The sequence below is a fragment of the Amblyomma americanum genome, chromosome 10, assembly GCF_052857255.1.
Source record: "Amblyomma americanum isolate KBUSLIRL-KWMA chromosome 10, ASM5285725v1, whole genome shotgun sequence".
In the NCBI taxonomy this organism is placed as follows: Eukaryota; Metazoa; Arthropoda; class Arachnida; order Ixodida; family Ixodidae; genus Amblyomma; species Amblyomma americanum.
The window spans coordinates 75557944-75581388 of NC_135506.1; the positions used below are offsets into that span (position 1 = coordinate 75557944).

A 23445-nucleotide genomic window follows, 5' to 3' on the forward strand; every position below is an offset into this window, starting at 1 on the left:
AAGGCAATCTGCGGACTGTCTAGCAGTTCTGTCATTGCGCAGTACTGACTTTCTACTAAGAAGTTTTCAAGATTGTCTGTGGAGACCCTGTACGTTTTTAGCGTCGACATCTGTTGTTCATAGAGCCATCATATGCGAGTCACATGGTAGACATTGGCTGGGCGACCGATGTGACCTTGCTATAGAAATATGTCATTTTATGCTGACGACGTAAACGACATCCTGAGGGGGTTTGGCTATAGAGTTTTTTTTCTTTCGACTTCCGAAAGAATACAGTCCATTTCATTTTAATCTGCGATGTAGCTGTTAGCATATCCCTCAATGCTGCTTCTATCAAATGCCTTTCCATACCTAAGCAGCACAGGTAATTGGCCCACTCTTGGAAGTGGCTGGTTTCACCCTGGTCCTTTGTAGGACTGGTCTTTGCCAATACATTTCTAATATTGGGGTGACAGCTACTCTTTCTTGACCCGAGTCTAGTTTCAAGCTTTCTCGTTGCTCTCCAAGCTTCGGACCCACAGATAAGCAGGGGCACAACAGATGTGTTGCGAAATTAAATAGGTAATAAATTCAGTCATGTTTTCAAGGCAATCGCAGAATTACTCTTCATGGATTTAGGGCGCATATCAAATGCTCTACAGCACATGTTTATTCTCCGAGCAATCTATTTTTCATAGTACCAACTTTAGCCCTCTGGTTAAACGGTTCAAAGTCATCGTAACGTGGCGAAAATGACAAACATCAATTACAGACAGCGCCAGCGGAACACTTAGTAAACCACTAGAAAGTATCCCCTTGTTACCGGACTGATGTGACTGGCGGAGGAAGCTCTACGCGCTTTGAGGAGCAGTACCGTGCCACAGAGGCGACACTCAATATCGTGTTCTGCACTGGTGTCACTGACCGTTGCACGTTTGACAAATACGGCGGGACCATGTGAAATATTCGTCCGCAAACGCTTTTAGCCTGTCAAAGGCCTAGCCTCTGCGAGACGCCGGGCAAGTGATAATGCTTTATTTAATGCGGCACCGATTGCCCAAATCTTTCTCGGACCCGTTTTTTTCGCGTCTCAATAGCCGTATTCTTCTCGGTTCGGAAGTGCATGCATATTCTCGAGGGGTCAGAGCAGACTGCACTGATGAAGACTGAGCGGCCGCTTTATGCGAGGGCGATATGTGGCCACCGTTGCAGATATGTTGCTTGCGTAACAATTATGGCCATGCTTACGAGGCCGTCCTCTCAGTGACGTGGTCTGGGCGATGATCACTTTCTGGGTGACATCGCATATATTTCTCCATGGTTATTAAGAAGGAAGCCATTGGGACTGATAAGGGTCGTTATGCGGCCCGCGATGCTCTCTCTCTCTCTCTCCCTCGCCACTCGTTGCGTCACTGTGACCCTCATTTCGTAATCCTGGTGACTGCCTAGCCCACACAACAAGGTAAACGAAGAGCTGGTTCAAGGATGATCAGTGGGTTCCTGCGAGTACATTTCTGGACGGATTTCTAGCTGATAAAAAGACACGGCGGGGAGACAGTGACCTAGTGTCCACACCATACTAGGGATTGTTCACGTTATTAGTATTCTTCAAAGTAGCAGGTGTAGGGCCAACTTTCTTAGGGGCAAACGATGAGTTCGTCATAGTAATTTTGCGGCAAAAAGAAAAACTGAGAGATGTCATCCGTTAGCAAACTTGGACAATGCAGGTATGAGCGATAAAAGAAAGATGAAGCGGGGAGATGGTGCTTTCTGTACTCCGTGACATATCTTGGCTATTGAGCGGTATCTATGGAGCAGAAATATGCCCTCTCGTCCTTCGCAGTGAATTTTATTCCCTGGTTACAGTTAATAGTTCTCTCTTTAAACATAGCATATTGACAATACAAGTTATTTATGTGCACTTCCAACATGACTATCAAATTTCGACTTTTCAAAATCCAGGGCAAAACGTAATACAGCAGATTAACCTTACTTGTTGAAATGCGAAGTATGTGCGCTAGCACGTCGCGTATCATAAGCTTTCGGTTCAAGGCCAGCGTTTAGAGGTCAATTTCCAGCAAATTATCGGCGAAATCGGTGATTGGCGAACTTAGTGGAACTTGATGATCACGACATGTGATGCACAGCTCTAGAAGAGGGAGTGGAAGAAGGGAAAGGCGGGGAGATTAACCTACCGATAAAACCAGTTTGCTATCCTGCACTGCGGTAAATGGATGGGCGCTAGAGGGTGACAGTTAAGCACGAGGGGAATCGGTTGCTTCGATAGCATAGTATAGTAGTCGTAGAATAGTAGTCGGCACCGCGTGTCGGAAATAATCGAGGGCTGCGTAAAAAGAAATCGTACCATGGTAATTTGTGGTTCTAGTAATTGATGACTGATTGGTGTATGATAGGCGGTGCAGATTAATGAAATCATTGCAATCAGTTGATCAAGTAAAGAAATGAAAAAATAAAAAAATGAAAAGGGGTTTCGAATTGTCAACGTGCTCCGAATAAAAAGAATGCTTGATGACGCCAATTAAGAAAATTTAAAGTAAGTATTTGATCAATCAAATAATTGAATCAATTAAAAAACAAACGAAAATGTTTTCAAAGCTGCCAAACTGCCCAGAATGGATAACCTAACCTACTACGCTATAGCTTCATACCCTTAAAGCAAACCTTAAATATCCTTTCTAATATTTATTTTTTTCTGCATGTCTAGCTGGCTGCAGAGACTGAAACAGACGACGAGTTTTTTCGACATAAGAAGCCTCACCGCAAGCGCAGAAAATTTTTTCTATAATGTTGCCAGGTGCGCCTTTTTATAACGAGCTCCCATAGATGGCGACAGCTACTCCAGAGACGGAATGATGCAACCTGGAACGCTCCAGGCGACTAGGCGCACAGTCATGCGGCCGTACTATTTGACGGGATCACATTTACGGGACCGTCAGTCCCTTTAGCATTCCATTCACTGCCAGGAAAAGAGAGAGGGAGACATTTTAATTAAAACACGAGAGGCCCAGGCAAAGCTGTCACAGTGTACAGATGGAGCATAATTTGTGGCCGTGTCATGCAGGTAGGCTTCTAAGTGGCCACTTTCGTTCGAGGTGTGCCACCACTGTCATCATCAGCCTAACTGCATCCAGTGTGTGGCAAAGGACTCTCATTTATCCCTAGAGTCACCCTGTCCTGTGGCAGCTGCGATCACCTTGTCACCGCAAACTTCCAAAGCTCACCCGCCTGCCTGAGTCTCTATCGCCTACTCCCACGCTTTTCGAATCCGCTGTTTCTCCAAGCGACCGTCAGTTGTCTGCTCTTTGCATTGCATGCCTATGCTCATAGCCATTTCTCTTTGAAATAAAGTAGGATGTCAAACTAGTTGGGATAAATTCACCTATATGAAATAATCCCCCATTTAAATGGCAGGGAGTACAAAAATTTCCTCTTTTCTATTTCCCTTCCATTTTTTTAATTTTTTTCTCAACCCGGTGGTTTTCCTTCAATGGGCCACTGTCTATTTACCCTCAGCCGAACGGATATCTTGCTTGGAATGTCCGCTTTTAAATTAATCAGCACACAGAAAGCTTCTTCTATATCTGCTGTCAGGCGTTACGAAGTCATTAGAACGCGTTAAGTGAAGTTTTAGCTAACCGTGCCCTTACCTAGCTTGGTTTTGTCCCGTGTCATGTTGGCGCGAATTTTACCCACACGCAAGTTCGTAGCAAGAAATTTTTGAGCTAAACATATTTACCACCGTTTACAATATGGCAGCATTGAATTTGTTTCTTAGTGACGCAAAATACCTAGAGTACATTATTCCACATTTTCGCATTTACTTAATGTGCAGAATATTTTATTTTATTGGCCCAAAGGCGGCTTGGCTGAAGAGCGCCATGGCTAACATGGTTTCTGGTTTTCATGAGTTGGGGTCAATGACCCATATTTCAAGTATTTTTCCTGAAAGGAGCCGAGCATTGAGGCAAGGGAAAACTGTGACCTATGGAATTCCAATGAGTGCCCTGCAGCATCAGGGATGGAACTCCGCACGCTCCAAGCAAGTTTTCCGCCATATAATTATGCTGCAAAAATACTATATTGCAAGAAGAAGGCAACATAGCGTAATGTCACGTGTGCTGACCATACACAGGGGCACAGACGTGGACTATGACCTGGATGGCTGGCATAAGACTGAAGCAAACTGACGATGATGATGCTGAGTTTTTATGGCGCAAGGGCATCTAAGGCCAAAGAGTGCCAAACGTGAACTTTTGTTTTGTCTTTGTTTTCTGCACTTGTGCGCACAAGCAGAAAACCACTCGGCGGCTGCGACTGAAGAGTAACTTGGTGGTCGTAAGGACTGAAATGCCGACCGCTTTCGCTGATGGCCGAGAGAGAGAAATGATAGCGAAGTTTCTAGATAAGCGCTCATAGAGAAGCTGCCCTCGGGGCATTGTGGTGAAGCTGGGTAGCCCTAAAATTTTCACATTTATTCCGGAAGCGTCATGACGCAACACCTTTGTTTCCTTTCCATTCGTGCTGCATCTTACCTGCGAGTCACTGACTGGACACACTTTCTATGCAAATCAAGGTGTAGCAATCTCCGCTGTCTGCTCGAAGTTCACTGTGTTCAAGGTGCTGAAAAATTTTAACTGGTCATAGGAGCATGTGAGTGTCGCTTAGCAATCTCTTTTCTCCTTACCCCCTCTCCCCTTTCTGGATGCTGGATGCTGCTTGTGAGAGAAAAAATGCTTTGGTCAAGCGGCCCGTCAGGCGTGATCAGATTCACGTTCCTGTTCTAGATTAAGAGTCTAAACAGCTACAACAATCTTGAACATTGTAGAAGCTCTACCGCCGATCATGGTTATTGCGCATTGAACTTGCCGTATAGGCGGCGTTAAACAAATAACAAAAAAACAAACATACCGACGCTTTGCGGCAATAGCTACACAGACAAGAAGCCGTCTACTGACTGCATCGAGTGAATTAATGCACGCACAGCGCAATGTAATGTTTTAATATTTCATTGCACGTGTCTTCATACTCACTACCACGAATTATTTCGGGTAACATACTTGTACGTCGTTTCAACGGCGTAATAAGCAGAAAGACTCCTTATCATTAAACAGCCAGCGCACCACTTGGAAGCCCTGCAACTGGCCGCGTGAAACTTGTTTTAAAGCGAAAGCCGTTTATGTAAGGCATTGTACGTTGAAGCCACGTGTACCTCCGTCGCACCGTTTTACACGCTTAACACCATGGCGGCGTGGGCGGGCATGTTGTGGCGGGTTTGCGCGCTCCCCCCCCCCCCCCCCCTCCAAGACGAAGAAGGTAGTGCGAGGTGAAGTCGGCTGACGCTCTTGAGGACAACAACAGTTTTCCTAATAGCAGTAGGCAGACTCGCAGCTGCAGCATCACCAACCGGAGAAAAATGAGAAAACAGCAACTGCAGACATCGCTCGTTGCCGTGCTCGATAGATAGACTGCAAACGTCAGCACAGCAAAGACGCCTCTGCGTGCACTGCCGAACGTTATGCTGATCGGCGCAGGGGCCGTTCCCCAGTTGTAAAATGCCGCTGAGCATCAATGCCTAAAGCAGCACCTGGAGACTTCTTTGGAGGTTTTAGCCGTGCTAGGACTGAAGGCGGCCACTGATGAGACGCGTGGTAAGCGCGGTAGTCATTGGATACCAAGGCACGTTCCCTCAAGACTACAAATCAGTGAGAGCGCCGAAAGGGCCAATGAGAAGCGACGTCTACGAACGCTGGTGGGACTAGCGGCGGTTGCATTCCGCTAGTACCACCAGCGTCAGCATAAAGGAGCCATGGTTTGCAAGGTGGAACAGCACGTCCTGTCACGCGAATCCGTTCAGCAACTCGGGCTCGATGTGCGGGAGATTCTGGTTCGAGCGAAATTTGGTGCCCCTGCAACCGAAGTACTTTAAGCACTTGCGTCGTGACTTCCCAATGGTAGCTGTGAATGCGTTTAAATATCTACCACGTGCTACAGCTTGGTGACGCGAATCCGCCTATCCTGGGGTATCAGGCGCCTCTCAACATCGGCGTCATCTCAACAGAATGTGGTGCGCTTTCCCTGACTTCATCGGTACGTATCCGACCGTAACTGACCCATAATCTTTTGCTTACTTAAATCTTACTAAACAAGGCTAAAGACGCGGTAATATATTTTTTTATTTCGATGCATTCTTAGATGAAGTAGGTAAATTAGCATATTGTTTACTATACTTCGTGACCCTCTCTAGAGATTCAGCGGTGTATGAAAGCTGATGGCTTCGCATAAGCAAATAAAAGCGGCATAGTTTCCCTTCAGGGAACATTATTCGTGAATGCCTCCTTAAATACAGAACAATCGAGCAAGAAAGCTGTACAATAGCCTTGGTTCACTTGACAAGTCAAGACAGCGTCGACAGACATGAATTTGTTAATTCCTTGTTCGTTCGGATTTCTTTCTAACAGTTGGAGTCAATTTCACCTCACAGCTCTAAATACATGTAATACCTTTCGAGCAAATATTTCTCTAAAGCGTTGCTTACGTTCACAAACTGGAAAAAGACAGGAGTTCCAATCCTACTGAGAGACTCAATAAATATGCTTCCTCTTTTGAAATGGCGCCCAAAAGTATTGGCTTGCTCTTGGTGTTATTCAAAGCTGAGGTATCGGCAACAATGAAAACGAATTTCGTCTCCTAAATTCCAGAAAGAAATCTCATCAGCTGCATCTTTTGTGTCATCGATTTTTCGGCGGTGTAGTTGAAAGGCAAGGTGCAGATTTTTTGGCCACGTAGCATGCCGCTCGGGCTTGTTTTTATCCTCTGGCTTATCCCGCGGCGCAGGAAATTGGACGGCGTTTCTGCGACTGACAGCTTTCGTAAAGCAACGTCTCAGAGTCGCCAACAACAAGAACACTTCTTTTTTGCTGATGCCGGCTCAAATAAGTCCTTAAACTCTTAAATCGGGCCACCTGTTTTGCTTTATACCTCCATTTCCACTCAGAGAAAGGTGTTCCGTTTTCTTAACTCCAATTTTGTCGCGTAGCAGCGAAGTTCTCAGTGCATGTCCTTCGACAATATAGATCCTAGTGCTCGAAATCCGTCGCACTGTGCAACAAAAGACGGCATTGTTAAAGCTGGGCGGCTTATTGTCTCCAATCTCGAAACACGCGTTGATGATTTTCAACTGTAGCATGGTTTTTTTCGAAATAAGGTTAATGTAATATAGAGTTTCACCAGGCAGGTCTAATGCGACCGTTTTCAAATAGCACAGGAGAGAGGAATCCTAGCGGGAGAAGCAAAATGTCGCGTATTTTTTACGCGTTCGCAGAGCAGTGAGAATTCTTTTTCCTTTATGTGCACTTGCAGCAACGGCAAAAATAAGCCATACCCGTATTACAAAATTTCAAACCCTCGCAAAGCACCTTACACAGTGAAACCGAAACCGTCTCACGTCACATGTAGACCCTCAACTGTACAGTATAGTGAGAACATTCCTAACAGAAAATCTTTATCGACTAAGCTTCTGAAAGTCTTCTGGCAGGTGTGTTGCAACTGATGAGCGTATGAGAAAGGCAACGAATCTTCGTACCTTGCAACAAAAAATAAGTAGCGCGGTCGATTTCTTAATTCAATCTCACGCTTCTTTTTTCTAACACCATTAGTATCTGAAAATTTTCTGTGGCTACGGATAACAGATGTTGCTGAGGCGGACTTTATTGCGAAGTATGTTCAGTAGATGAAACTTCACGAGAAAATCTGAAAATGGGACCTACTTTTATAATGTCATAAGACAGGGAACTTCGTGACGTAACGTTAATTCACCTTGTAAGCCAAATGTAGGCCAATGGAATAGATTCGGAGAAACAACGCTTCTAGAATTCCCATTGATGCGAACAAAGGCAACCCGAAGTGAATAGCCAAGGCCTTAGCTTCTTGGTGTGTCCCGCTTCAATCAGCACGTGCAACTCGAAGCCAGGAACATTGGCTCAATAATAGTGCACGCTGCAGGCTTCACAAAAGGTATTTAGTTCTCTGTAGTGAACTAGCTTTGTTTGGCTTTTGCTCAAAAAGAGAAATCGGAGCTGTAGTGGGTACTGTTTCGCATCCTCGGCAATGGCTTAGGGAGACAACGCTAGAAAAAAAAAAAACTTAGTCCGGTGACTGAGCAGTGGGAAACAGCCTTGGAGAATGTCACATCTAGCGTCACATTTACAAATATATAGATGAGGCGTACGGCTTACACTAATCGGAAAACATTTGGATAAGAACTGGAACTTATGCTAAGCATCTCTAATTACAAATATAAACCGTGGTTCTTCGATATCCGTAAAAGCTAAGAAAGAAAAAAGAAATTAAACTCGAGAAGAAAACGTGGAGATATGTAAAAATGTCATCTTGCCTTTCGCATTCGAGAGTGCGTGTGGCTTAGGCGCAGCTACGGCGGTCAAAAGGGGTTTTCTTTTTGTCGCTTTTCCATGCCATGAAGTCTCGTCACCGGTAGTACAGCACAGGGCGCAACATCCGGGGTACTACAACGCTTAGAATGAGGGCCGATACCCTCAGTACGGGGTGTTGCATCGTGCCTAACGGAAAAGTGCCCGAATTATTGACAGAGCGTACGTATTCAGCTATTTGTCCGTAACACGACTCCTAAATTCCTGCACTGATTGTATATCGAGGAAGTTACTAAGTCTCAGTTATTATCTTGTTTTAAATGTTGAGCGCAACGGCAAAAAAAAATCCGAAGATGAGGCGAAGACAGACGACGACACAGCGATAAGTAGTCTTTCTTCTTGGTCCTGTCATCGCATTTCTGCTTTCTGTTATGTCAACCAACTAGCCTGCAGCCTTAAATGTTTCAGTGATTGGCGCTCTCTTACATGGCACTCTCGACGTCAAACATGCGCAAATGTTTATTGAAAATATTCAACATGAGCAAAGTTTTAGATTCCCATGCCAAAGAACACTAAGATGACAAAAAAATGTTATGGTCCGCTTGGCTGATTATTACATATTTCGCTCTACTTAGGGATCACAAAGGGCGGACGCCTCTTCACTACGCAGTCACCAATGGCTTCACCCACACCATGGAACAACTGCTGGCCGTACACTCGCATCTCCTGGACCAAAGTGACCGAGACGGGGTGAGCATGGAGACCTTCCCGCGGCGGCGAAAATTAATTCTCATTTTTTAAACTCTTTTGAATCCATTAAAAACATAAAAACCAGCATTTTTTGTTTAAAATGCCATCTGATCATCATCGTCACTAGCTGCGATAAGGATCTGCTAGCATAGAGCTCTGCTAGCATACAAGGTTGGAGGCGAAACACGCGAAGGGTGTTTAAGTGAGTCACGCGCAAGAGCACAGTACTGACCTGCACTTTTTATGTTTCTACGCTGTTCTGAGCCTGTTCTCAGGCAAAAAGAGTCATTTATATTGTACCCACTTTGAGCAAAACGCAGGGCGCGCATGATGAACGCGGAAGTTCAATGCAGGGTTCTTACCGGACTGCGAACAAAGGCTCGTCCGCTTTTAATTCGCTACCGTACAAGTTGCTTCCTTCCTACTCAGAAAACAAGTAACCGAAAACCTCATGTTTTTTTCTGGACTAGCAGCAAAAGAACAGGCTCAACGATTGTGTTTTGAGTGTAGAGCCTTTGGGACAAATTTAATGAAAGTCTTCAGAAATACACATGGTTTATATGCAATCGAAAAAAATGTGAAAATATAGTTTGCTTTGGATAATGCATCAATATCAGTTTGTATTTTACTGCATCTGCTCACCTAGCGTCGCTGAAGGTAGGTGACGCCTAGTAGTATAGCTGCCTTCATTAAGCAACTGGTCCTTTGCACTCTAGCCGAAGCTTTGCACTGCAGACGATGAACTCCAGGCCATTTTCTTCTAAGAACAGAAATGCTAATCTTTTTCTTTTCTTTCAAACCTCTCAGGCTTGAGATGTACTAAGATGACTACGCATTCATCTGAAAAAGGCTTATTTTTGTTGTTGCATAGCCGCCCTCCCCGCCCCAGCGCATCGGTCCGTCTACGCGGCTCCCTAAACGCAACTCTTTCATCTTTCACACTCTGGCCCGGCTGCGGGCCACCGAATGCAAGGAAACCAGTCTGCTCGAGCGGTGCTCGAAATAAATTGCTCCCGTTCTTATCGGCGCCATCGAAACTGTCTAAATTTTTTCTCACGCTTGGGTCACGTGCCAAGAATGCGAAACGCCCTGTTCGTGCAGCCCTCTCGCTGTTTCCATTTTTGATCTCATCTCTCCGGACTGAAATTGTCGTTCAAAACCGGGAGGCTCCGTTTTTATGCCGTCACGCGGCGCGCGTGAAGCGCGTACTGCGGCCGTCGTCCGATTGGACCATGTTTTATTCAACGCGCCGAAGGAAGAATTCTCCGAATGGGGAACTGGTGTTTCCAGCATGGCGTGAAGATATCTAATCAATCCGCTTTAGTAAACACTTCTAAGACTGTGACGTGAAAGGTCGGTACAAAAATATAAATTAACGACTTTCAACCTGATGCAATAGTTCCGGAGTCAAAATATATGCGCTTTAAGGCAGAAAGTATTCGTTTTCAGTATAGATACTATTTCAGTGTCATTACTATAGTTTCTGGCGTGTTATGAAGCATGTGTAGCTCATGTGACAGGCGCGCAAGGCTCGTAATTTATTAGGCAACATGGTCTGCTCTTCAGCGATGCAGTGTGGCATTTACAACTTCCCTGAAACTCATAATCTGCGCAGAGTGAGGTAGAGTCTCTTCCTAGCTCCTGTGACTTCTGTAGCTTCCCAGGTGCGAGATAGCCCGTCTGTACTGTTCAAAAGCAAATCCTGTGGCATGGGAACGTTAGGTCGACACTGTAAGTAGGTAATATAATGCCAGAACTCTTATTCTGTTTGGATCAATGAAGCTATTTAACCCTGAGCGCGAAAATATTTCGGGCAAGCCGTCCATATATCTCACACACAGGATGCTTCCGTGTTGTGTGTTCGCAGGGGCGAAGGACAAAGTAAACACGACGCAAGAAAACAAAAGAAAGTGCGCGGAATAGCATGCTGTTTTGCTTGCTTGCGTTATGTGTTCGAGACTCACGCATAGGGAACTGCATTGTTTCTCCGCACTCATTTCTTCTGCCCCAGCACTGAAGAAAAAAATCCGCACGCCGCACGTTTCTTGCATTTTGTTCCTGTGAAGCAAGAGTATGCATTTAACAAAGAAGCAAATTACATTAAATGCGATAGATTTACTACGGCGTCATGTGCCAGTGAACGAATGCTTTGTCAGCAAATGTTGGGTGTCCGCATCTCGATTTTAAGGGCTCTTCAGCACCAGCTAGCTTTGCTGAAAGTGTTATATCTCAATCATAATTCTGATCATATCTGATCATAATGCTGCACGGGACGTTCCGGATCACTGGAAGGCCACACCAAATTTCTATCAGAAGTTTACACATAAACGCAGACATTGGCTTGCGATAGATAAAAACCAAGAATGGATTACATAAAAATGTCCACAAAGGCAGTGTAGTGGAGCTAATCTGGAACTGAGTGGCTCACAGAAGAGAGCCGTTATTTCTTTGTTTCGCTTGGGCATTAGATTCACAATATTCGGAGTGTCGCAAACAAAAGTTTATATGCCACAAAAGCCGCAGAATGAGAGAAAAATATCAGACAAAGAAATGGAATTCATTCTTCGCCACAACAAACAGGCTGGAATCGACGGGTTGCTAGACGTGAAATTTTCCGCGAGACGATCCAAAGCGTCGTTCGATTTCACGCTGCGTGCGTCGTCAATGCTGTGGCGTCCACTTTTCGCTTCCTTAAAATTGGGTGCATGGCGTCTACGAATAAAGAAAACTAATTTCGGAAACTAACAAAAAGATAAAGTTTCGGCATGCTATCATACGCAGTAGACCGAAAGCAGTGCAAAAGCCGTGTTTTGTGATCTTTATTTCTTTAATTTGCTCTCCTGACTCCTTGCTGTTGCTTATCTTGTCCTTTGATACTGAATTCCACAAGCAACGATAAAGGCTTTTAGCATAGCGGAGCCGTACTTGCGTAAACGCATACTCGTTTACCGGACTGCGGCTGGCTGCGCACGCGCAGCAGTCGCCCATGGCTCCTCCCACGTAATTGCGCGCGTGCAGGAGGCGTCCGGTAAAACGGCATACGTCTACGTTAATACGCCTCCGCTATGCTAAATGTCTCTAATGCTTGTTTAGGCGTCAAAAATGACGTCAGACGTAGCAACTTCCAGTTGTGGAAACCAAAACAGTGGGTTCAAAAGAAAAAAATCTTCACTGGATACCGACGAGGTTGCAGCGAAAGCACAAATACTACATGAACGAATGTCCTACGGTGAATAGTAATAATAATTAGTTTTGGGGGAAAGGAAATGGCGCAGTATCTGCCTCATATATATCGTTGGACACCTGAACCGCGCCGTAAGGGAAGGGATAAAGCAGGGAGTGAAAGAAGAAAGGAAGAAAGGGGCGCCGTAGTGGAGGGCTCCGGAATAATTTCGACCACCTGGGGATCTTTAACGTGCACTGACATCGCACAGCACACGGGCGCCTTAGCGTTTTTCCTCCATAAAAAGGGGCGCCGTAGTGGAGGGCTCCGGAATAATTTCGACCACCTGGGGATCTTTAACGTGAACTGACATTGCACAGCACATAGGCGCCTTAGCGTTTTTCCTCCTACGGTGCGAGGAAATGAAATTGAAAATTTCTTTTTGGGGAAAAGAAATGGCGCAGTATCTGTCTCACATATCGGCGGACACCTAAAACGTGCCGTAAGGGAAGGGATAAGGAGGGACTGAGAGAAGAAAGGAAGAAAGAGGTGCCGTAGTGGGGGGCTCCGGGGTAGTTTCGACCACCTAGGGATCTTTAACGTGCACTGTTATCGCACAGCACACGGGCGCCTTAGCGTCTTGCCTCCTTCGAAACGCGGTCACCACGCTCGGATTCGAACCCGGGTACTCCGGGCCAGTACCCGTTATTAATAATTGGTTTTTGTGGAAAGGAAATAGCGCAGTATGTCTTATATATCGGTGGACACCTGAACCGCGCCGTAGGGGAAGGAATAAAGGAATTACTGAGAGAAGAAAGGACGAAAGAGATGCCGTATTGTAGGGCTCCGGAATAAGTTCGACCACCAGGGGATCTTTAATGTGCATTGACATCGTACAGCACACGGGCGCCTTAGCGTTTTACCTCCATAAGAACGCCGCCGCTGCAGTCGGGTTTGGACCCGGGAACTCCGGATAAGTGGCCGAGCGCCCTAACCGCTGAGCCACCGCGGCGTGTACCAGTAGCCGATGAAAATTTGTTTTTTTTTTTTGAGGAAAGGAAATGGCGCTGTATCTGTCTCACATATCGGCGGACAACTGAACCGCGCCATAGGGGAAGGGATAAAGGAGGCACGAGGGACTCCGGAATAAGTTCGACCACCTGGGGTTCTTTAACGTGCACTGACATCGCACAGCACACGAGGGGGGGGGGGGGGGCGCTGCGAGCGCGCGAAGCGACCAGACGAGCGCCGTATCGGCTCCTGTTATTTGCCCCAGGAACCGCGGAATTTTTTGTGTGACCCCGCCGAAACCGTCACTATCACCTCCCCAACATCGAGAGGAACCTGCTGGTCCTAGTCCTGAGAAGGTAGGCCCGAAACTGGCTGTTCTATGACAATTTTTCATCATTGCCACGGCGCGGAACGCTATGGCGACCGCTACTCAACGCGGCTACGATCCCACTGCAATGGCGTGGGCTGAAATCGACATTCAACAACCCGAAGACAGGTCTCCACCCATTGAAGATGAAGGACTCTTTACGCTGATTTACATGCGTAAGCGGACCCAGCGTTCCAAGGCATCCAAGGACGGTACCACGATGGCGTCGCTCAAGCAAACAGGCAGCTGGGCTCAACGGCCGCCTCTTCTCCGGCAGCGATCGCGCTGCGCTGCCGCTGGATAACAAGGCTGCTTTATGGAGCCCGAAATAGACGCCAAAAATGAGCTCAGAAGATATAATCGTGGTTCTCGAGCCAAGGCAGACCATGAACCTCAAGGAAATTTTCCAGCACGGCGAGTTGGGAGCGGCTATTGCCCAGTACGTGGGTGGAGACGCTGGCGCCGCGCTCAGCATATGGCCAGTCTGGACCCAGAACCTCGTCGTTTGTGGGACCCAACACATCGAAGCAGCCAATAAGCTGACTAAAGACTTTGACCTCAATACCGGAGCGGACTTCCATCCATTTCGGGGCCACGTAAAGATTAATGGTGAGGTGTGCCGAGGTGTGATAAGGGTGCGGGCTGATGAGACGACGGCTTCCCTCAAGAACAAGGTGAAGTGGCGCGAAGGTGAGATAGGCTTTGTGCGCAAACTGGGAAAATCAAATATAGCGGTGCTCACCTTTGTGGGCCGCAAGGTGCCGCGCTACGTGCACTACAATTGTGAATGCACGCTTGTGCGAGAATACAAACGGACGATCCCTGCATGCTTCCGCTGCGGGACCATCGGCCACCGGGTTGACAACTGCCCACACCCGGACATCGGAAGATGTGGATTTTGCGGGCAACATGTGGGCGCCTCCGAGCAGGGTCTTAACGAACATGACTGTACCCCATGCTGCATGATCTGCGGGCAAGCCCACCTGACTGGCTCCGCTGACTGCAAGGGCAAGTTTCGGCGTCTCCAGCGATCGAGACCGCTAGCCCAGCAGCACCAAGGGGAGCAACCAAACAAGTCGAGCAAGTCCCCTGGGAACAAGACGGGCAAGTCCGGCCAAGCGGCTGGGAATCAAGGTAGCAGGAAACAACCACCTCCCGCTTCCAAAAAGGCGAAATTCAGGACCGGTGACAAGCCGCCAGCTTTCCAAGCCGGGGATTTTTCCCCCCTTGGCAACAGCCCAACTTCAACATCAAAGGTCAGCAGCTGGGCGGGCGTCGCCTCTATTTCCTCTCCCTCCCCTTCCCCCCTCGAACTTGAGCTGAGAAAAGAGCTAGCGTTTCTCAAAAACCAGAACAGGGCACTGAATCACATCGACCGGCTTCACCGCGCACCGGACGGCGGCTCGCTGCTGCAGCGTATGCGCTCGCACCCGCGCTCACGAATGGGCGCGGCGCTGCTCGAGTATGAGCAATTGACCCAAGGCCCACCCCCCTACGGCTCCTGCGCGCCCTGGCCTGCTGCCTCGGAGGTACAGCGAGAGATCGTCGGCATCGCGGGAAAGCGGAGCACACCCCTCTGCGCTGTGCAGCAGCTGGCCAGAGCCGTCATACACGAGGAGCTCCAGGACCATCTCCTCGTGTACACCGACGGCTCAGTGGCCCGCGACAGCTGCTCCCTTGCAGCGGCGGCCACCATCCCCGCACTGCGACTGCACAGCCAGCAACACGCAACCTTCCTGGGCTCCTCCACCACGGCGGAGTTGATGGGGATCCGGCTCGGGCTGGACCTGCTGCTCACCCTCGGCCCTCCGCCGCCCAGGAGTGCTCTGCTGTGCGACTCCCGCGCCGCCCTCAGCCGCCTGCAATCTAACGGCCGCGGTACCCCACTAGTGCGGGAAATTCGCTCGCGCATCGAGCGCCTCGCGCAGAGAGGCTGTGCCGTGCGTGCACAGTGGGTGCCCGGTCACTGCGGCATCGCCGGCAACGAAGAAGCTGACGACCTCGCGACCGCTGCACACCAACTACCTGCCAGCGATCTGCCCCTTGCGCTGGAGGACGTGCGTGCGGTAATTCACCACCATCTCCGAAAGCAGCACCCCGACCCACGCATCGCGGGAGGTGAGCGCATCGACAGTGTCACCGGCTGTCGCGCACTTACACGGTCGCAACGTGCAATGATCCTCCGCGCGCGCATCGGCTGCGTGTGGCCCGGGGAACGACGGGTGCGTCACGGAATCGCGACGAGTGATGTTTGTGACGGATGCGGTGCAGTGGAAACACTAGAACATCTGCTCCTTCGCTGCTCCGCGTTCGCCGATGCTCGTCGCGATATGCTCGCGGCCTATAGGGCGCAGGGCATACTACCAGACTCCATCAAGACGCTATTGTGGCCGCAGGGCAGTGCGCGCACTCGTGAGCGAACTTTGGTGAGCCTCTGTGCATTCCTCGAACACACGGGCTTGACGTCCCGTCTGTTCTCCGTCAGGTAGTTACACGCAGTGACCGAACGCTCCGCGAGTTCTACCTTGAACGATTAATAACTGGACGCCCCACTCCAGTTGTAACCTACACAGTGCTGTGCGCGTGTGTGATTTAATTTCTCTAAACTGAACTAATCACGCGCACAACCTGGACACATTACTTATTGTGTAAATAGTTTGTACATATTACTTCTCCCCCTGTCCTCTACTCCTGTCCCCTCACCTCTTTCATTTCATTTCTCCATTCTGCCTGCTGTCCTTTATTTCCGCTGCCCCAGCTCAGGTGCTTCAGTATCGATGGCAGATGCCGGGGCTAGCAAAAATCTTTTCCTTCCTTTTTACTATTATTTTTAATAAAACCACTACCACCACCACCAGTTAGAATCCAAATTGAACGCACTAAAAAACGCTAGGGCAGAACCACCTCCATCGGAAACAATGGAGGACGCTGATGAATCGGCGTCTGAGTGCTCGAGCGTCGCTCCGTTGTCAGGTGCTCCGCTCACTGCAAATCTGGAAAGCCGAATGACGGCTATTGAGCAAAATGTGGCTGATCACGTGACCCAACTACCAGCGATTATTACATAAGTCATCCAAACACAAATGCAGCAGCTGGTAACAACCATTACTCAGCAACTGACTGTGTCCGTTACGCAACAAGTCACACAAAACATTAAAGCCTGGATACAGGCTAACCCAAAATTGATTAGGCGGGCAGGACCCGTAAGGGAAGTAGGCCGTCCATCCAAAATTTGCCGCGAAACTATTGAGGAAGAAAATCAGGATAACCCCCTCGCTACCATGCAGGGCACCAGCGCAGTGGGTGGGGTGAGCCAGCCTGCGTCTAGCCTTCATCATGGCTCAGGGCACTAAGAGGACACCTCGTAAAATAACACAGGAACCTTTGTGCATAATACAATGGAATTGTAGAGGATTTCGCGACTGCGCGAAACGAGCACACCTACGCCTTTACCTTGAAACATTGGACTTTCACGCCGCCATTGTCGCGCTTCAAGAACCTGGGGCATCGGCCAAAATTTCTGGATAAAACACTTTTCAGAGGGACCCATCCACCTGTATTCTTGTACATAAGTCGTACACAGCACAGGAGGTAGACCTCGACATAGAGATAACATATTCTTACACTATGGTCACCGTGTTACCTCTGCGACGCTCTGACCCTCCCTGAACACATATTGAACATATACTGTCCGCCCAAGCTCAAACATATTACTTTCTCAGATATCTTCGGCCGGGCACTGAAGATAGCGGGTCGGGACTTTTTTTTTATTGTGGGAGATTTCAATGCCCCCAGCCAATTATGGGGCTACAAAAAGAGGGAGGAGTGAGGTAGAAAGCTAGCGGAGCTTATCTCTACGCTAGGCATCACCCTCCAGACCGACCCAGCGCATCCCACACGAATGGGAAACTCTGTGACTCGGGACACGTGTCCTGATCTCACACTTTCCAAACACATCCAACACGTGGACTGGAACAACACGGAAGAGACACTAGGCAGTGACCACTGCATCATTAACACATTTATTCACACGCGGCCCCTCAAAAATTCCCTCACACAAGCTCGACTCCCAGACTGGCAGGCTTTCAGAAAGTCCATGCCCTCAGCCAACCTGATTAAAGATGGATACGATCAGTGGGCCCAAACAATTTTGACAACACTCAAGCAACACGAAACACAGATACAGACCACGGAAGACTGCCTGGCAGTGGACAACCATCTATTACATATCTGGGAAGCCTACCGCAGCCTTACCAAACGTTGGAAAAGACAGAAACGTAACAGAATTCTCAAGAAGCGCATCCTAGATCTCACTCACAAAGCAGCTCAGTATGCCTCGCAGCTTGCTGACGCCAACTGGATAGATCGCTGTAATACGGCTGCCAGACATATGTCCGGCAAGAACACTTGGAGGGTTTTCCGCAGCCTTATAGACCCCGCGCTGACCCGAGGCGAAACACAGCGCCAGTTACAACGAGCACTCCATAATTTCAAGGGCAGCAAAACACAACTTGCAGAGACACTCAGGGACAAGTATCTCTGCTGCAAACAGGACCCTCGCGGTCAGGAGTATCTTTACGCAGGCAAAGATAATCCTGAGTTGGACCAACCGTTCCAATTATTTGATCTCAAGGCAGCCCTGACCAAAATGAGGAGAGGCACTGCGCCTGGACGGGACAAGGTCACAGTTAAACTGCTGGCCAATCTCGCTGACCAGGCGTTTGGAGCCCTTCTGAAATACATCAACACTATATGGAAGGGCGAGAACCCGCTCCTTCTTGATTGAAAAACAGCCCTAGTAACCTTCATCGATCCCCAAAGTCGGGAAAGGAAATCAACACAGACAACTTGAGGCCTATCTCGCTCACCTCGTGTGTGGGCAAGCTGATGGAAACCATGGTGCGGGATAGGTTCTCCGAAGACTTGGAGCAACGAAACACATTTCCAGACACTATGTTCGGCTTTCGCCCACATAAGTCGGCACAGGACGTATTCCTCCAGCTCAACAGAGACATAATACAACCAATCGAACACCCACACAATGACAAGGTCGTCCTGGCCTTGGACTTGAAAGGAGCCTTCGACAACATCAAACACAGCGTCATACTGACACACCTCAATGAAACCAACTGTGGCCGCAACACTTTCAACTATATCAAAGACTTCCTGACCGATCGAGCCGCACTAATCAGAATCCACGAGGAAGAGTTTGGTCTGTATCAAATGGGTACGCGGGGGACACCACAAGGCGCGGTGCTATCCCCCTTACTCTTTAATTTGGCGATGCTCCATCTCCCAGACAAGTTGAATGGTATCGAAGGCATACGACATGCGCTGTATGCCGATGATATCACGATCTGGGCCACAGAGGGCAACTTAGGGCGCATGGAGGAATGCCTGCAAACAGCCGCTCACGTAGTGGATCGCTACGCAGGGCACTGTGGTCTCCAATGCGCACCCAACAAGTCTGAATTTGTGCACTTTAGGGCATCCCCTAAGGACACTAGCCAAACACATCTCTCCTTAACATGTGGCCCCATACACGAGGCCAAAGAGATTAGAATACTCGGGCTCTTCATCCATAACCAAAGAAGAGTAGACACAACATTGCACAAACTCCGCAAAGTTGGAGACCAAGTAGGCCGTATGGTCCGTCGCGTCTCCAACAAGAGAGGGGGTTTGCGAAGCAGGGATGCCATGCGGCTGGCCCATGCTTTTGTAATCAGCCGAATCCTCTATTCGGTCTATTATCTACCTTTGCGGAAACACGACGAAGACAAAGTTGAGGTAATACTCCGCAAAATGATGAAGAGGGCACTTGACCTTCCTGTTTCCACCTCCAATGCGAGACTTTTTGCATTGGGAGTTGTGAACACTTTTCAGGAATTCAAGGAAGCCCATCTCACAAATCAATACACCAGGCTAGCCCAAACGAAGTCGGGTCGGCACTTGCTAGCCCGCCTTCACATCCAACATGATTTTCACATTCAGGAGCGGGTCCGAGTGGCCGAACTCTGGCGACGCGCCATCATAGTTCGACCCCTTTCCACTAAGATGGACAAGGAGGATCATAGTGGTCGTCGTCAGGCTAGGGTGGAAGCCTTAGCGCACCACTATGGGAACAAACATGGTGTCTTTTACGTAGATGCAGCTGGGCCTACCCACGGGGGGTGGTACACGGCCGCGGTCAATAATAATAATAATTGGTTTTTGGGGGAAAGGAAATGGCGCAGTATCTGTCTCATATATCGTTGGACACCTGAACCGCGCCGTAAGGGAAGGGATAAAGGAGGGAGTGAAAGAAGAAAGGAATGAGGTGCCGTAGTGGAGGGCTCCGGAATAATTTCGACCACCTGGGGATCTTTAACGTGCACTGACATCGCACAGAACACGGGCGCCTTAGCGTTTTTCCTCCATAAAAACGCAGCCGCCGCGGTCGGGTTCGAACCCGGGAACTCCGAATCAGTAGTCGAGCGCCCTAACCACTGAGCCACCGCGGAGGGGCACGGCCGCGGTCATACATAAAGAAATACAGGTGGATGGGCTTTCCTTTCGAGCCCCAGGCACAACACAAGCTGAAGAGGATGCCATCGCCCTAGCTGCTTCTGATTCAAAATCAAATTACATAATAACAGACTCGCGGTCGGCATGTCGCAATTATGAGGCTGGCTGGATAACTCCACTAGCTGAACGAATACTAAGGAACTGCAGCCGGGATACCGATCCTACACCCCGCTGCCTGGTTTGGACTCCCGGCTATCAGGTCCTAGCAGGAAACGAAGCTGCAGACGCGGCAGCCGGAGCACTCATTCACCGGGCGTTCCCATTGGCTCCTGAGCACCTGGAACCTGAAGGTAGCTACTTACTCTCCTTCAAAGCTATCACATCCTATTATAAGGATAGGCATCGCCTCTACCCGGCCCCTGCAAAGGGACTGGGGAAAGCAAACGAACGCGTTCTACTCCGATTATTCACGAACCCAATGCTGTGCCCGGCAGTACTAAAACACTTCGATCCCGCATTCAGGGGCAGGTGCAAACGCTGTGGGGAGGTGGCTGACACCTACCACATGGTGTGGGCTTGCCAGCGCAACTCAGCTCTCTCCCCCCACCGCAAGCCTACCAGAGAGGAATGGGAGGCGGCCCTGTTTGGCTGTTTGGACCTTCAGTCCCAAAATGCTTTGGTCAAAGGGGCTAAGCTGGCGGCTTCGACCAATGGGGTTCCGGAATCAGGACTCCACCCATTGCGGGGCTCTTTAAAGAGCCTCACCTCTTTCATTAAATAAAAGCTTTTCACCACCACCACCACAGCACACGGGCGCCTTAGCGTCTCGCCTCCATCGAAGCGCTGCCGCCACGGTCGGGTTTGAACCCGGGTACTCCGGATCAGTAGCCGAGCGCCCTATCCATTCAGCCACCGCGGCGGGTCACCGAACAGGCTTATGATGTGTGTGGAAAAGTTTTGCAAGGAAGGAGAGGCCACAGCTTCAAACACCGAAATGGCCAAAAACGCGACATTACACCTTCCGTGGCTCGTAGAAGCCGTGCTTCATCGCAAACGCTACCCAAGTTTTTTTGTTTTTTTCCGGACGATAGCGCCTTGCTCAGAAGGGCCGCGATATGGGTGGAAAACATGTCTGCGACGTTAATGTCCGGGCAGCCGTGGATGGGCCTACGCTCAGCCTGTGTGGGTGGAAGCTCCACGCTTGAAGTGCGTCGCGGATGTTTTCTCCTCCGGAAATTAGAATGCATTCGCGCGTTGCACTCAGCGGATGCACCGGCGCGTATCGCACGTGTAATATACACATAGCCATTGCGAGTTCCACCTCGGAAACAAAAACTGCCGCAAGCATTTACACTGTGCAGCTGGCAGTTACAACCAGCCTCGCTTCGCCGTGTGAGAAAATGGTGGCGCATGTTTCTCGTTTGTCGCGTACGAATGCGACCAGGTGCACAGTTTACCCGTAGCGTTGTTTCTATAATGGCTCGCTTGCGGAGTCAGAAGCGCGTGAATTTCGTGAAGGACCGCTTGCGTCCCTACGTTAGACTCGAGCGTAGTGGATTCATAGTGTAGTGTGTGCGTCATTGAAATAATGATGGCTTCTCGTCAGTTTGCTTAATGTGCAAGTACGACAGCACAGCCGGGAGGCAAAAACACAAAACGAATCACAGTAGTGCATGCAGAGTGGCCTCTTCTGATAATATACTATCCGCGTCCATGCGATCCAGGCTGGTTTTTGCGCGGAGCAAATCTTGGTGCCGACGATCATACTTGACCTTCCGGTGGGGGGGGAGCGAAGGGAGCAATTATTTAATCGCATCTTCTTTTTTTTCATGCCGTTTCGTTTTTCTTGCGCAGAACACGGCGCTGCACCTGGCCGCCATGCACAACAAGGCGAACACGGCGTCTCTTCTGCTGAGCCTCAACTGCAAGATATCGCACAATGAGCAAGACTTCACGCCCATAGACTACGCTCTGCACTACAAGCACAGCGAGGTGGCCATGACCATGGTCACACATCCGTCCAGGTCACACTCCCGTGCACTCTTAGCGACATCTATTTTTGTGAAAGTTTGTAATGATTAGCCTTCGCCGTTTTTACAAGCCGTAATGTCAGTATTAAAATCTCGCATAGCTCTTTAGTATTAAAAAAGAAAGGTAACGCTTCGCGCTTAATTATCTCCTGTGAAGAGAAAAAGTGACCTTCTGTGTTCTTTTTAATACGCAAGTTCAAATTACATGTCGGCAAAGAAAAAAGTTAGAGTAGAAAATTTTCATAGTGCTATGCACAAATTAATAACAAGAATAAGCTGGCAGTGGTTGACGCATCTGATGTTTTCAACGTGAGATCTGCTTAGCTGACAGTGCTTATGTTCAGGCGTCAAAATATCACAGTACTCCAGTTCAGCATATCAAATAGTGGCTAGTTTACCGCTGTCTGTGTACTGTCAGGGGTGGTGCCAAAGCGACCAAAGTTTTCATTAGCACAGTACGAGAAAGCACCCATGTCTACTACTGTACGCCTTCAGTACTTAAATGTGCAGTGCACTGACGAAAACACACTAAAATAGGAATAGGTGCTACCGGTGAGCAGGGAAGTCTTCACAATGATATCGCATTTTATCCTTGAACAGGAGTGAAGAAGTGATGAGCTGCCGAACGAAACGGTACACGTGCCTCGTGGAAGGACTGACGGCTGTCATGCCGGAAGTCATGATGGTAAGTGGCACTGCCTGAAATATTCCACTACGGCAGCTAAACTACTATTAGCATTTGCCTAGACATTCAATCAGTATTAGTACATATCAATTTTCCTGAGCATAAACACCGAAACACCAGGCACGTTAATGTGTCTCCTTTCCAAAATGTTACCGGGCAACGGTGGCTTGTTTTCTAGGCGCGTAGAAAATCACTTTTGGCTGCCCTTAAGATCTTAGTTTGTGTAAACTGAGGTGACCCTAGACCTCACGTTTTGATAACTTTAGTTCTTCAGGAGTGCCGTAAATGCTCCGCTATACCGGTCAGAAGCAAAAACCTGTCGCTGGGTTACTTTCGCAAAGGGGGATACCTACAGGATAAAGCCTTGTGCCTTACTCCTTTCTGGAACCCTGCTGTTCGCCAACCCCGTCAGCTGGTCACTTGGAACTTTGTAACGGGGTCAGCAGTGTCTCTGTTTACAAATTTTAAAACTACGAGGGTGGCGGAAAGCACTGAATATATGTGCCACTGTTTTATTGCTTGCACTTAAAGCTCGCTATCCGCTTTAT

At 48.7% G+C, this 23445-nt stretch overlaps 1 protein-coding gene across 1 annotated transcript in view; it reads left to right on the forward strand.

Moving 5' to 3' along the window:
- The window catches only part of TrpA1 (Transient receptor potential cation channel A1), a 174164-nt gene that overhangs the window by 126831 nt on the left and 23888 nt on the right, over window positions 1–23445 (forward strand). Inside the window, 3 exon segments of the mRNA XM_077639238.1 lie at window positions 9023–9137; window positions 22037–22206; window positions 22813–22897. Coding sequence (XP_077495364.1) covers window positions 9023–9137; window positions 22037–22206; window positions 22813–22897 — 370 coding nt within the window.